The following is a 15,073-nucleotide window of genomic DNA, read 5'->3' on the forward strand; positions in this document are numbered from 1 at the left end:
CTACAAACTGCACATGCTTCCTCTGCCAGTGACACTGAAGCAGAGAGAGGGAGACTGTGACCTGCCAGTCAGACAGTGACTTCATGGTTTTACAGCAGCGCCATCTTGTGCTCTGTAATCACTACTGCAACAAGTCTTTCACTGAACAGCTCCAATTGAATTTTATAATAAAAATTAATTAATTAATTAATTAAGAGTTCTTTTAAATAAATTTTGTCTTTTAATATTTTTGTTTCCTTGATTTTGCTGTGTTCATGGTTTTATGACCTGTCTGTTTTATTCTGATGCCCTTGTAAAGCACTTTGTAAATTAGATTTTGAAAAGTGCTTCATAAATAAAGTAATTATTACAATATGTGTCATATATTATCACATGACAGCATGTAACACTTGTGAGTTAGCAGCTAAATAGCATAACAGGTTAAATTTAGTAAAACTAAATCTAAATAAGTGGGTGACACAATGAATGAAAATACTTATTTACTCAGTTCAACTGTATAAACAATCACTTCTTCCAAAGGACTGGGAACTGCTTTAACAATAAAAACTAAGGGCCGTTGGTAATACTGGGGAAGAGAGGAACTAAGTACTCAGGTATTGGGTACAATTGTAAGGTGATGGTGTTTTATTCAAGCACAGTATATTCACATTCCATACTCATTCTCATATATCATATCATAGTAACTCATAGATCTTGCAGCTCAGGTAGTTTGACTTATTACTGGAGGTTTCCAATGAAAATGGTCCAGTCTCCACTCAGGATCTAGAGCTGAGCTAGTGTGACCTTCAGATTCACGGTCTCTTATCACAGCCCTTCTCCCAGATTGCTTACTTTGGATGGGCTCTGGGAGGAGTCATGGTTGTTTCAAACTCCTTCCTTTATGAATCATGATAGACAGAAAGACAGACAGACAGACAGACAGATAGATAGATAGACAGACAGACAGACAGACAGACAGATAGATGGATAGATAGATAGATAGATAGATTGATAGATGGATAGATAGATAGATAGATAGATAGATGGATAGATAGATAGATAGATAGATAGATAGATAGATAGATAGATAGATAGATAGACTCTCCAACTTTACTGAGATGCAAGAGATTTAAATGACTTTTATTAAAATCAGACAGATCTTTTCACATGATACCAAGATTTGGAGACATGCTCAATAACAGCCCATAGGCCACACAGTTGCAAAAACAAAAAAAGTCTGATTTTAGAGAATATTATGTGTCACTCACAAAAGAGTACAACATGTGTTCATCATGTATATGATCATGTGTACTTTGAAATATAATGCTATGTGCATGTCCTCATACTTCTGCTTTGTGTGGCATATTGAATGTGGGGACTCAAGAAAAGTGTTGCATCACAATGCAAAGTTTGGCCCTGCTCTCAGGGGCCTAGTTGGCCACATATCCTCCATTCTCCTCAATTTAAGCTCCAGTTTGCAGGCCTGATAAGGATGCCCCTGCTTTTTGTCTGTTGCCTATTTCCACTCTATACATACTATCATTTTAATATTTGTCGAATTAGTTACTTACGAGGTATTTAGATAACCATAACATATTGAGAAACTACTCTGAGGTCACCACAGCCTCTCAAGGACCATTATTTAAATCTGTACATGTATGAACAACTCAAACGTTTGGTTTCACCCTCACTGTTCTCACTGTGCCACTGTTCACTGAGCTACACTGAGTTGTGCTATCAGCAGCTATTAGAGCACATCTATATCATCACTGTTATGTTAACAGATTTGCTTCCACTGCCCCCAAGTGACCAAAAGAGGGGTTCAATATATGAATTATGTTTATGATATGTGAATTATGTCTATTTTATGTTTGTATAATTCTGGTGCAGATCTTTTTGGCTTTTCCTCTAAATGCTGTGAATGTGCTTTTGTATATATTTTTTTATGTTTTGTGTTTTTTATGTTTTATGCTACAGTTTGTTGCCCTCTCAGGTCCACTTACAAAACTGTATAGTTTACAGAGAAATATAACAAGACAGCGGTGTGCAATATGAATATGACATCATATACTTTATGTACACATAAAAGCAAAATATTACTTTGTTGGAAGAAATCTAATTTAAGTATAAGCTGCTCAACACAATCCTGATAGCCTCCTCTACTATAAACACAATGAGAAGCTCATTCATTAACCATAAATGCAGTTTTATGTTCAAACCTTTGTAAACATTCATTTCTTGTTGTTTGAGGCTGTTTATATATTTAGAACCCCTGCTGACTTGGTGGATGTGTAACAGTTGGCAACCCGAACCACTAACAAACCTAATCACTGTAAAGTAAATTGTTAACTATCTTTGCCGAAGATATAGATGTCAGCTGATCACTGAGCATGTGCTGTGATCTAGACGATCTGTTACTGACAATCACGAGTCTGGATTGTTAACCCACTTAAAATAAGTTTAAATACTGTTACTAAGATTAAGAACAACCAAACTGAAATCATTGTCTTGGAGAGACAGACCCTTCTCTGCAAATAATGAACCTGCCACAAGAGACCTGAGTCTGATACATGACACACCTATCTTTTGGAAAACAATTCACAGTTCAGTCATTTTTTCAAAAGTTGATAGGAGAACATCTAAAAAATCAGTCAGTCATGCTTTCATTGCATCCCAACTATACTAGGGCAAATCATTGTTTTTCAGGGCTGAACCATAAAAGTATCCCATAATACATATATGAAGGCCGGCCTTCCAACTCCACATACTTTTTTGTCACTTGTATCAGGCACTTCTAGTATTGACCACTTAGTTAAAAAAGGTTTTTTATCTTTTATCTTTACGTTTTTTAGTCAGTGTAGTAAATGCATCATTGCCGACCTCTGTGCATTTACTCAAAGGTACAGTTTAGAAAATGTAGCACTTCCTGTCTCTGTGGGGAGCCAAGTTAATGTGACATCATGTTATAAAGTGGATTTTAAAAGAACACAGAAAACTGAACTGAAACTGCATTTTTAAAAATTTCCCAGCACAGTGTTCAAGGTTTCTGACTGCTAAGCAAACACTATTGTGTCATAGCAGTTTTAACAGTTTTTACTACTCCAGCGCAACTAAACTGATTCCTTGGCATGATGCTGTTTCTGTGTAGATACAGTATTCAGAGTTTGAGGATTCTCTCATTGGAATCCTATTGAATATCACCCTCCTTCACTGGGCAAAAGCATTTGGCACATGCACATTTTAGATTTTGCTCATGCTTAAAGTCAAACAACCAATACAACAAATTCATTCACTGCACACCTTCGAACAGAGTCCCATTTAGTTTCAAAGCCAGCACTGTGAGCCTGTACTACTCGTGGACACGAGGCAGATATTCTGATGATGACTCAGTCATTCTCTTTATCTCTGAAAGTCTTCACATTTCCCCTGCTGATGAACTTGATGCACTGGCGGTAGCAGCTTACGATTCGTGTTTGGCCCAGCTTAAAAGCCATGGACATGATGGCCATCCCGGCAATGAGGAAGAGGGAGGTAACCATAAAGTATTTGGGGTGATTGGGTACAATGTCGCCAAAACCTATGGTGGTGAGAGTGATGAAGACAAAGTAGTAGGGGTCAAAGCCCTTGAATTCAGTTTCCCATATCGGCAGGATAAAACCTACAAAGAAAATGTAGGCAAACACAATTAAAAGAATTAGCACAAAGGGTACATCCAGCATTTCCATCCCATCCCCTAACCCTGAAAAGTCCCATATGACATATCCTTTGGGTGGTGGTGGCAGTCGGTTCAGCTCTGGACAAGAGAGGGTCCTGAGCAGTGGGCTCTTTCTGAGTAAATTGTCTCTGGCGAGGATCTTCTCGAAGATCTCTTTGTTGTTTTGGAGCTGGATTGACTTGTGTCGCACGTCTTCCTGGCTGCGCAGCACCTGCCGGATGTCAAGGGGTTCACGGATCACAACGTCGTGGCTAAAAACGAAGGTACCGTCATCCATGGTCCAGTTCTTGGCCTCCGTTGCGCTCTTACGAGACTTCAGTGGTGACCAGGTGTGGCAGAAGAGCATTTTGCAGCAACTGTGAATGTGTACGTAGGCTCTGGACATTAGCATGGCAAGGAAGTCTCCCACATCGAGGATGACCAGGAGCATAAGAGGGATGCCCACCATGGCATATAAAACGCATACCACCTTACCAGGCAGGGTAACTGGATAGATCTCCCCATACCCTGCAACAATATAGAGAAAATGGACATATTGGTAATGTCAAGTAACAAAAGATCTCTGACACTGATCAGATCAAGTAAGGGATAAGAAACTGTCCTCATAACCATATAAATCACATTAAATTCAACCAGACTGCTACTTTTATTTTATCAATAAAAACTGTGACAAATTCATTCGTCATTGACCCATTTTTTCCCCATGATGATGAAACAGATGTCTTTAAACAATACCTGTGAGTAAATTCCTATACGGATCATTGAACAGTGATTTTGTATTCACTTGTTAGAGAAGCCCAAGTCCTCTACTTGTGATTTTGATTGGGTGAAATACACAGCATATTTTTTGGAGGAAGGTTTAGGGTTGAGATGACCTTTTGCAGCGTCTTCCTGTGCACTGCAAAGGGTCATTAAAACCGCTCAAAGAATAATCGGCCGCCCCCTCCCCTCCCTGAAGGACCTCTACAACACCCGCTGTCTCAGGGGGGCACGCAGCATTCTCAGAGACAGCACACATCCAGGGCTGTTTGAGGCGCTGCCCTCAGGCAGAAGGCTCAGGGTCCTGAGGTCACGGACAAACAGACTGAGAGAGAGTTTTTACAACAAGGCGATTGCAATGATAAATGCAAATGTAAATATCTGACTCAATCATGTGTCATTCCAGCTGCAATAACACTATGGGACTTTCAATCCTTGACCTTTCTGTGCAATAAACACTTGCGGGCATTTTCAGTGCAATCAAACACTTTGTATATTACCCAGATTATCGAGATATATCAGTACATTATCGGTATATAGTATATAGTATTTATTCTGTACAGTTTGCACTTCTCCAAATATGCATATTATCTGCATGTATCGGTACATTATTGGTACAATTAATCTTTTTTGTATAGTATATCCACTTCGTTAAATGCCTTTGGTCCTGGAATCCCCTTATTTTTATTTCAATTTGTGTTGTGGTTTGTGTCTTGTATCTTGTTAATTGTATGTTTGGCATCAAGGAGGATGACTGTGCTACAATTTTGTTGTGCTAGTGTACGATGTACGACCGTGCAATGACAATAAAGTCTTTTGAATTTTGAATTGAGATACTGTAGGTCTGAGGGGCAGTAGCCACCTTTTTCTTTCTTTTGGTTTTAAAGCATGTCAATTTAAAAAGCTTCAAATAAAAAAAACTGTAATATCTGTGAATTTTAAAAAGCAACAACTATAGTCGACATTACTCTATTACATGAAAGACACACTGTCATTAATGTAAGAATATAGAGTCCAGAGGGTCACTTTGAAAAAGCTTTAATAATTATCACTTCATTTTGAACAATTAAAATGAAACTTTCTGAAACTGTCTTACAACATATACCTCAGCAAACACCAAAAGTTACTGCTTGTACACACTGCCATTCTTTGGTTAGTTTTTTACAAAAAAAATTAACCTATGTGTGTAACCCAAACGGAATTTCTTATATTACTTTACACTAACTGAATTCCAAACCTTTTACTCAAGGCTAACACATTTTCCTTCACAAATTATAAATCAAATTAAAACAAAACAAAACTTTGTCTGTGTCCATGTGCATTGTAAATTAATAATTCTATTTACTGTACTTCTTTACAGCTGTAATATCAAAATCAGCTGTAATATCAAAATCATTCTGTAATGGAAAACTTGCATATGACATTAGTTTGAACTCTTTCCTATGTCTGATCATTGCTCGTGTGCTGTGTTCGACAATAACTCATATAGAAACACAATTGTGCTTGCATAAGAGGAACTGCTTGGCAAACGTGCAGACGGACGATTTGAAACAACACACTAATCTTTGCAGTAGCAAACTTCTTTCATTCATGCAGAAGTAAGAGCAGTTAGCTTCCTGTGTTAACCAGACTAAAGGTGGCTTCCGTTTTTCATGCCATTACTCAGAAACAGTTATCTCTTATGTTTCCTGTTTACCTGACTGTATAAAACCTTCTTCTTTCCCTATTTGAAGGTGTTCCACTCTGAGCATTCATGCTGAGTGTGAAACCCTCTGCAGAGCTCTATTAAAGACCCAAAGATAACTCCGGCCTGAAAAAAACTCTTTATTTCACATCTCGAGATACATTTCCACCACAATTGTTTTCGAATCAATTATATTTTTATGCTTTATATGGCAAACAAAGCAATTTCTGCAAAGGCAGGTTGTCACAGGAACAAAGCATCATAACATCACACCAGTTAAATATTACACTGGGTAACCAGATGCTTCTGCATTTAATACTGTTATGCAAATGAACTGTGCTTGGCTTCTTTAATATACTGACACCCCAACATTTTCAGTAAACACACACTGTGTGTTCTAATTTGTAATTTTATACAATTAAAATCAAACAAAAAGTATGAATGTCAACATCTCAGAAAATATGCAATGCCTAACTTACGATTTGAGGTTGACACCACATCCATCACCCAAACTGAGCTGTTTAGAGCGACTTATAGTAAATTCAACATGTATGAGGGGCCATTCGAGGGTTCAGTGCCTGGATAGTTCTGCTAATTAACTGTTAACATGTGTTTGTTAGAAGACAACACTGAAATTAGCTGGTTTCAATAAAGTTGACAGTGATGTTATCTTCAAACAGAAGATCAGCACCAGTACAGAAGCAAAGAAAGAGCTTTAAGCCATTCTCATCTAGTTCTCTGACATATCTCATATCGGTCTCCAACTCTCAATAACAAACATGACAAGAAAATGAACTAAAACATCATCATAGAACTTCTCCAGTTAATGACTTATACATTAGGACAGTATTTTCCCCTGAAATGTTGTTTACATATGCAGATTAGCTTGTTTGGTGAATTTAGGAGAAATCTACTGACACAAAGGGTAAAACAAACACCATCAAAATGTGTATATTTGTATTTTCTTTCCATTAGAGCGAAAAAAGACATGGAAGCATGGAACCAACGTTGTAGCTTTAAGAGTAGGCTTATTTTTTTTATGGTGAGAACAGCTGTTTTCAGTTTTGTCTGGAGATTTTTGTTGATTTTGAAGTGTTGTTTATTTAAATGCCACCAAAAGAATTCAAATGATTTATTGTCATGTGAAAAATAAACATGATTAGTACAAGTTTTGAAAATTCTTACTAGTTACTTTAAATATAGAAACCAGCAGTAGAGTTAACATGCTCATGGTGGTATAGTTTCCTTGTTGGTGTTGCCTGATAAACCAAGTGAATACTAAATAAGTCCATTGTCTCTGTGTGAACTGTTTTTAACAACTGTGTGAGTGTGAGGGTGAGTCAGAGAAAATGTCCTGAATGAAGGTGGCCTGGTCAAATGATCCAAGGTTGTGTGGTGCTTTCTCAAGGATTTCCTTCATGGTTTTGATATGTACGACAAGAAAGATTCTTTGATACTGTTGACGGTGACACCATACAGGGTTTCCTCCAAGAGTGGAAGTGGAAAGTGCATGCGGAAACATCCACTGCTAGCCTCCCTATGACAAATGCTTTTCCAATGGCTTGCTCTCTGCACCCACATCTCCTCTTTTCCCCATTTTTCACTGGTCACCACAACTGCTCAACCGGCTGCCCACACTGAATCTGGTTCTGTTGTCTGAGGTTTCTCCCAGTTAATGAGGGAGTTTCTTCTCTCCACACTCAAAGTGCTGCTCATTATTGGAACTGTCGGGTTTCTCTGTTTTGTTAGATCTTGACTTCACTATGTAAAGTACCTCGAGATAATGTATGTTATGATTTGGTGCTACACAAATAAAATGGTATTGAATTGTCTTTATTACTGTTCACGTGTGTTGGTTATAGTAAACTTGAATGATTTACTTAACTGGTATAAAGCATTGCAGCAGGGAAACAAACGATATAATTTAACTTTGAATAAAACTTGCTAAAGAGGGAGCGATTCTATGAATGTTGCGGCCATGATGGAGATCAGCCCCCCTAAATGTCTGTTTCAGGCCAAATGAAAATAATCACATTATCAAAATGACCTGGAGGGGTTTTGGGGGGGGTGGGGTTCTCCCATGTAATTATTGCAAAGAAGCTCAGTTTTGTCGACATCTGCAAAGGCAAACTTGAAAATATAGTTGTACAAATACAACAGTAATTTGTCACAACCATGTCATATTGGGACCTTTTCAAATAATCACTTTCACTTCACAACAACAGTGGATTAGTGTTATGATCTACAAATCCTCTGAGCCTTGCTTTAAAACCATAAAATGACAATTGTGGAGAGAAGAATGAAGTTCCAAACTGCACAGAGAAGAGAGGTTCAAACCTCTAATAATGTCTAATAAGCATTTTGTGGTGAAGGACACATTGTCCTACTCCGAGAGTGCCTTTTCCTCACTGAGTCGTCGGCTTCCTGTTCCTGCAAAGCCATTAAGCCATTAGCCATTAGCTGGCTTCCCTTAACCACTTATCATGTATATAAATGTAACAGACTTACTAATGTATCTTCACGAGGCTCTTACACATTAAAATGACGTCAGGACAGAAAGCAAACTGCAAATAATAGAAGTAAATAGCTAAACTAACAAATTATATAAAACGTAGAGACATATTTTTTACAAACTAATATGTGAAAAATCACTGGAAATTGAAATTTAATCAAAAAACTACACTACGACACATCTTAAAAATACTTCAACAATTGTATTATAAGGCATCGAGCTGACATTAAGTGTTTGTTCCGTAATTAACTGAGTTGTAGTGGTGGGTGAGTTCAGAGGGAAGAAGTTATTGATTTTAAACATGCGAGGATAAAAAATCTGAGAAAAAACATTTCATGGCAACCAGGTCTGGACTAACGGAGATTTCCACTTCTTAAACAAAGTGACAGACAACAGAAGGGCTGACAGACACTGCCCATAGAAAGGCAACTGTCAAGGGAGCAGTAGGCTATGCATGATTCAGTGGCAGCAAATGGTTATGATGCAGATTGCAATAAACAAAAAAAACTTTGTTTCACACTTCCACTTCCAAGTGTGTAGGAAGATCTATTGTGACAAAAAACATGAACGTCTCTCTCCTCTCTGGAGCCAGTGGTTTTGTCTGGTCTGGGCAATTTCAAGAATCAATCAGTTGATCATCACCCTGCAGTGAATCACGTCTCAATGAACTGCAAACTGCCAAACGTATATTTGCCTTACAAAGCCCTTGTTGAACCCAAATTCACTGCATGGACAACCTTCGATTTGAGCTTCACTTTTGGGAAATCTTAAAGTTGATGAAAGGATTTTATTGTTGACTTTTAGGGCCAGTTCTGGACTTTAATCTTCGTACATTTCAGCTCTTTTGACTCAGCCAAGTTCTTACTTGTTATTCCACTGTCCCAGTTGAGGACCAAGGGTGGCCGAGCCCTTTCTGCCAGGGCTCCCACTCTCTAAAGACTGGCAAAGACTGACAAACTCCTTATCGTCTTTTAAATCTTTCTTACAAACACAGTTTTGTGAGTGTGCTTACCCCTGACGTCTGAATTGAACTGATTAATATGTCATTTTGCAGTCTAAATAAAAATGGAAAAAGAATATTCAGTTTAAAAATGACTACAATCACAATCATAGTCTGCCAGCAGCTCTGCATCAGAATTAGCTCCTTTCAGGGGCAGAAACAACTATATGTTGAAGCCCCCTGATGGTCCATGGTCTGCTGACAGCACATTCAAAGAAACGTTCACATGCTTTCAAACACCATGGCTCCAACACTGGCTTATGTGTGTCACAGCTGTGGGGGTGAGTACAGGCCATTTAAGATCTGCTGGATGATTTTATTTAGCTGTTTCTCATCGTGTCAACACAAGCACACTATGTGTAGAACCCTTGATCAGCACCGGGATGACGCCCGACTACAGTAAGTGCACAGACTAATTGCAGCTGAATGGCAGTGGATCTATGATTATTTTATAGGTTCTTCCAATCACTTAAATACATTTTCAAACAAGGCCAAGAACATACTAAAAAAGAATATCAAGAATAGGAGCATCTTCTGGGCTTTTTTAATTTGTAATACACACTGATATCAAAATCCAAGAAAAGTCCATGGTATGTCCTGTTTAAAAACAGTAAAAATGCCTTTATCATACGCCATGATAATAAAGGCATTACAATCTATTTTTACACCAGCAAGATGTGTCCTCTGATAAACTGTAAATGGAGCATTGGCTGCACAGGGACTAACACACAGAGACCATGGGCCTCAATTATTGCAACCATCCAAAAACAGCTGCCATCTGCTCATTAGACAAACTCAAGCCACATAAGGAAGAAAGGGATCCTTAAACTGTTTTAGGATCTCGGCTTCTCAGTCTGCTGCTTGGTCAGTAATGCAGTGTATGTTGGAGCTGTCTGCAACATTATGTTCAAGGTCCAGAAATCAGTTTGCACACAAGACATCGCATGATGTTTTTGGGAACATTACGACTTATTTGCTTTCCCTTCGTTTATCTCCTAAGATCAATTAAACCGAGGATGAAATAAATGACATTATTTACACATCATTGATTTTATGGCTGTAATTGTAATTGTTGTTTTAAATTTAGAGATAGGTGAATGAATTTCTGCTGCAGACACAATTCCTAACCAATGGTTTGAATGGACTGTGTGTACATGAACACACACAGTGATATTAACCATTGACCACAACATTTGAATCTGGTCATCAGTGAGTCAAAGTGAATTGAGCCAGATGTAATGGCAGCCCCTGAAGTCACTGTGATCTTGACCTTTGACCTCCAGGCAATCTAATAATTAATCCTTGAGTCGGAGTGAATGTTTGTACCGAGTTAGACGAAATTCCTGAGAGGTGTTTTTAAGATATAGCATTACAGAGAATGGGAGATGGAATACTTAATGCCTTTAGCCACTAATTGTTGCTGGCAGAGAGAGAATATTGATTGTGTGAGTAAAAAATAATGGTAGACAAAATGTACAGCATTAAAATACCAACAGCCTTTATAGACATGACAACATGTCAGCAGAGTTTACACACATAAAGCCCTATGAGACAAATAGTGATTTGTGAATATGGGCTGTACAAATACAATTTGATTGATTGATAACAAATATACAAAACTACATATGAATAGCACAGCAAAAAAAAGCACATCAACTGGAAAATAACATTAAGTGCGTAATAATTTATCAATGTGCAACAAATCCTATACCATGCAAATCTGTCAGAGGGAAGATTGCATCTCTGCCCCCCCGATCATTTCTTTATTTAATACATGTCAATGACTATTTCACTTTGGACTCCCATAGTCCCTCTCTCTCTTTTTCTCTCTCATTTCAGATATCTCTGACCCCCGGAACTTCAGGAAAACAACTATTACCATTATTACTAATATTAAAACAATATTTAAGTAATTCAGTATTGTATGAATTGTGCCTGTTATCAATAATAATTAATAAGCCTCTGCACTGTTACTGTTTACATTTTAACTAGTCAGATCTGATACCTGATGGTGCTCAAGTGTTCCCGGTCTCTCTCGCCTCTCTCTCTCTCTCTCCCTCTCCCCCCCTCCCCACTATCTCTCTCTCCTCTCTCCCCTCTTTTCCACTCATCTCTCCTCTCCTCTCTTTTCTTTGCTCACCCCAACCAGTTGAGGCAGATGACCGCCCACATTAAGTCTGGTTCTGGAGGTTTCTCTCTGTTAATGAGAGAGTTTTTCTTCTCCACAGTCCCTAAAGTGCTGCTCATTGTGGGGACTGTTGGGTTTCTCTATATTTTAATTTTAAGATCCTGACCTTCTATGTAAAGTGCCTTGAGATAATGTATATTATGATTTGGCGCTACAAAAATAAAATTGAGTGTTGATGTTCATTCAAAGGGCTGGATTCAGACCATCAGCAGTAACTGTAGATCAGTTAAAAGGCTTCATTAAGAACCAGTGTTAATCTCAAATATTCAGAAGAGAAACCTTTTATGACTTGTAATCAACAGAGACTGGTGTATTTTTTGATTGAGGGTGTCACAACTATCTACCGCTGCCTTGTTTCTAATCATGTCTCCCCCCTAGCTTCAGCCTTTCTTTCTGGCTGCTTTCTCTGCGCTCTTGAATCGACTGCTCTAACATTCCTCCTCCGTTCTTGGATTTGTTTGTGCTACAACCCTCGAAAAATTCCCCAACCATTAGAATGCCAGGTGTCGTGTTGACCACTGGTCAACCAATGAAATGAACCCTGCCTGTTGCGGGCGTGATGGACTTCCCCTTGCTTTCTGTATGACTTTTTGGAATAAAACAACAGGGGAAGTCCATCTAATAAAGCCTTAGAGGGCGGAAGTGGACCCAGATAAGAGTAACCAAATCAGCCAAGTTTATAATGTGTTCACTTCTTGTAAAATAATCAAACAACATACACAACTGATACACAGCCTCTCCGCCACCATGTGTTAATCTTCACTTCAGGATGAAGAGCATATAACCATCTCGTTACTGGACGAAGGTTGTTTGCCTGCTATGTCACACAGCTTCTATAATCCATTGAAAAACATTCCCAAAAGCTATGAGTCGAACTGGGTGATCACCGGACATAACGTGTTGTACAGATATTCATTATTCCCAGAGGATCAGTCTCAGTGACCCATCCCTCGACAGATAGTGGAATATACTCACAACTACTAAATTAATTACCAGCACATGTTGTTCACGGGCCACACAGGGAGAATGGAAAAATACATAATCTTGCACTTTAATTTAAACAGTTAAATAATTCAATGTTAACTCAGAACTATTCGGTTACTAAATGATGTATGACATTTTCTGGTAAGGATTACATATCCCATGATCTATCCCATTTCATTTAGCACTATTATAAGATTTAAATTCTTATAACCTGTTGTGTTTTTGTGGAAAATGAAAGAAAAGTGGTCATCACGTGTATGACACACATCTCTGTTGGGACATTAATAATAATAATTCACAGACACAATTCATTTGCAGAGGATGCTGCACAGGCTGGGTTACTGATCCTGCCTTTATATATTTGTATAATGTATTTGCATAGTGTATTTGTATAATTGATAACTTACCAACTGTGGTGAATACAGTGCAGCAGAAGAACATGGAGCCAAAGAAGTTCCATCTGTCAGGTCTCTGGAGCCATATGGACTTGAAGTCATCTTTCATCTTAGTTTCTACCTGCTCCAGAATGTATTGATCAGTGGAAGAAGCGTTATCTGAAAATAGAGATGATCACATGAAGTAGGACTTAGAGAGTGATGAGCCATGCCAAGTCTCCGTGCGCTATTTGGTTAACGGGCTGTGGCAGTACGCGCGTCATGGTCCAAATGATTCAATGCGCCACAGACTTAATCAGAACCATTACAAGTCCACTCATGTGGATAGAGAGATACAGTGGCAGCAGGTGTGGTCATTTACCGGTGAGGTTCTTCACGATGCTGACAATCTGACCCAGGAACCTATGGTACTCCTGCTGGGTGCTGGACTCGCTGCCTCCTTCTATGTACTGGAAGATGAGCGCACCCAGCGCAGCGTAGGCGACCAGAGACAGACACAGCAGCAGGTGAGGAAAAAACCTCCAGAGACGTCCAGCGCATTTTCTGGACTCGGCTTTTGCGCTTATTGCTTTCTTCGCTGCCACGGACATCTTCCTCTGCTTCCTCTCCCAGCGCAGCTCCTACAGTGTGTGTGCAGAGCGGCTGGATGCGCTCCTCAGCTCTGCGCCGTGCGTTACGCTCCAGCAGAGTGCAGAGGCAAGTGCCTGAGGCAGTGAACGCACCACATCATCCCCACACACATTACACGAACTGGGATGAGGCCTCTGGGGAGATTCTTATTGACTCAGTAGCCTGTTCCTCCACTCTCCGTCTTCCTGCGGGTCCTGAATCTCAAAATGTTCTAGAGAGTAAAAAAAAGTTTTCCTGGGTTGGCTCCCAGATGTTTTTGTGTTTTGTTTTGGGTTCTTCCCTCCCCCATCCTTCCACCAAGTTCTGCGGAGATCTGTTCCCTTGTTTTTGAGATATTTTAACTTAGATATATTGTGATATTTTAACTTACAAAGAAACAAACAATCAGATAGGGATGAAACCACAACATCGTGGCAGAGATAATGAAACTAGGCTTTGGTCAGAAGAATGAACCTCTAGGCAACACAGTGAAAATAAAACTATACAGTACAAACTTAGCAGTCAGCGAGTAAATCCACACAACATTCTCTTTTTATTGGTTTGTTTGTTTTTAACTTTTGTTTACGTCTATTTATGGGAATTCTGAACATTACAATTAAACTCAATGTATTATTGTGCTTTATTCTGTCCATCCAACAACAACTGGTGTTGGGAGATCTCTGGTCATTTATTTAAACTGAGTACTGATACAACAATGTCAGAGTGCATTAATGTTTACCTCTGCAATGTAAAGTAGCAGTGAAAAGAAAGCCTCAGTGACATGGGTTGTTGCTTTCTGAGCTTGCTATTTTATCTTTTGAAGCCCCACTTATGGCAAAAAGCAATCAAGTGGCTATAATCTCTAAAAATAAATAGTCTTGCTGGTTATGAAGCTGCAGCAGCAACAGGTGCTGCACTATGTCTATATTTAACCAACCATGTGTTAGGAAGTGGTTGTGGGTCAGAGTCAGAGAACAACTGGGGTCTTTTTCTGTGAATACCATGAGACATAAAACATTTGGGATGCCTCTCCTTTAACTTAACTGTTTGATCATCTAGTTTACTATCTGTGTCTGTGAATATCCAAATGTCTACACTGACAGTATTCTATAATTTAGATTTGTTTTGTGTTCTGACACTACATTATTAGAGTAATGATGTGATGGAGGGAGAAATTAGCACTAGCCCAAAGCACAAGAGGGAGTGATCCTATTCAACAAAAACAACAGGCAGTGGTAATTCAAGAGT

The 15,073-nt window shown here is 38.9% G+C and overlaps 1 protein-coding gene across 1 annotated transcript; it reads right to left on the bottom strand.

Moving 5' to 3' along the window:
* Positions 1-1,093: 1,093 nt before the first annotated feature.
* kcnk18 (potassium channel, subfamily K, member 18) lies at positions 1,094-14,276 on the bottom strand. The gene is made up of 3 exons (XM_020088587.2): positions 13,578-14,276; positions 13,229-13,375; positions 1,094-4,201 (listed from the first exon to the last, which is right to left on the bottom strand). The coding sequence occupies exons 1-3, from the start codon at positions 13,804-13,806 to the stop codon at positions 3,366-3,368; spliced, it is 1,212 nt and encodes a 403-aa protein (XP_019944146.2). The 5' UTR covers positions 13,807-14,276; the 3' UTR covers positions 1,094-3,365.
* Between the last annotated feature and the right edge of the window lie 797 nt (positions 14,277-15,073).

The sequence above is a fragment of the Paralichthys olivaceus genome, chromosome 14 (assembly GCF_024713975.1).
Source record: "Paralichthys olivaceus isolate ysfri-2021 chromosome 14, ASM2471397v2, whole genome shotgun sequence".
NCBI classification, from domain to species: Eukaryota; Metazoa; Chordata; class Actinopteri; order Pleuronectiformes; family Paralichthyidae; genus Paralichthys; species Paralichthys olivaceus.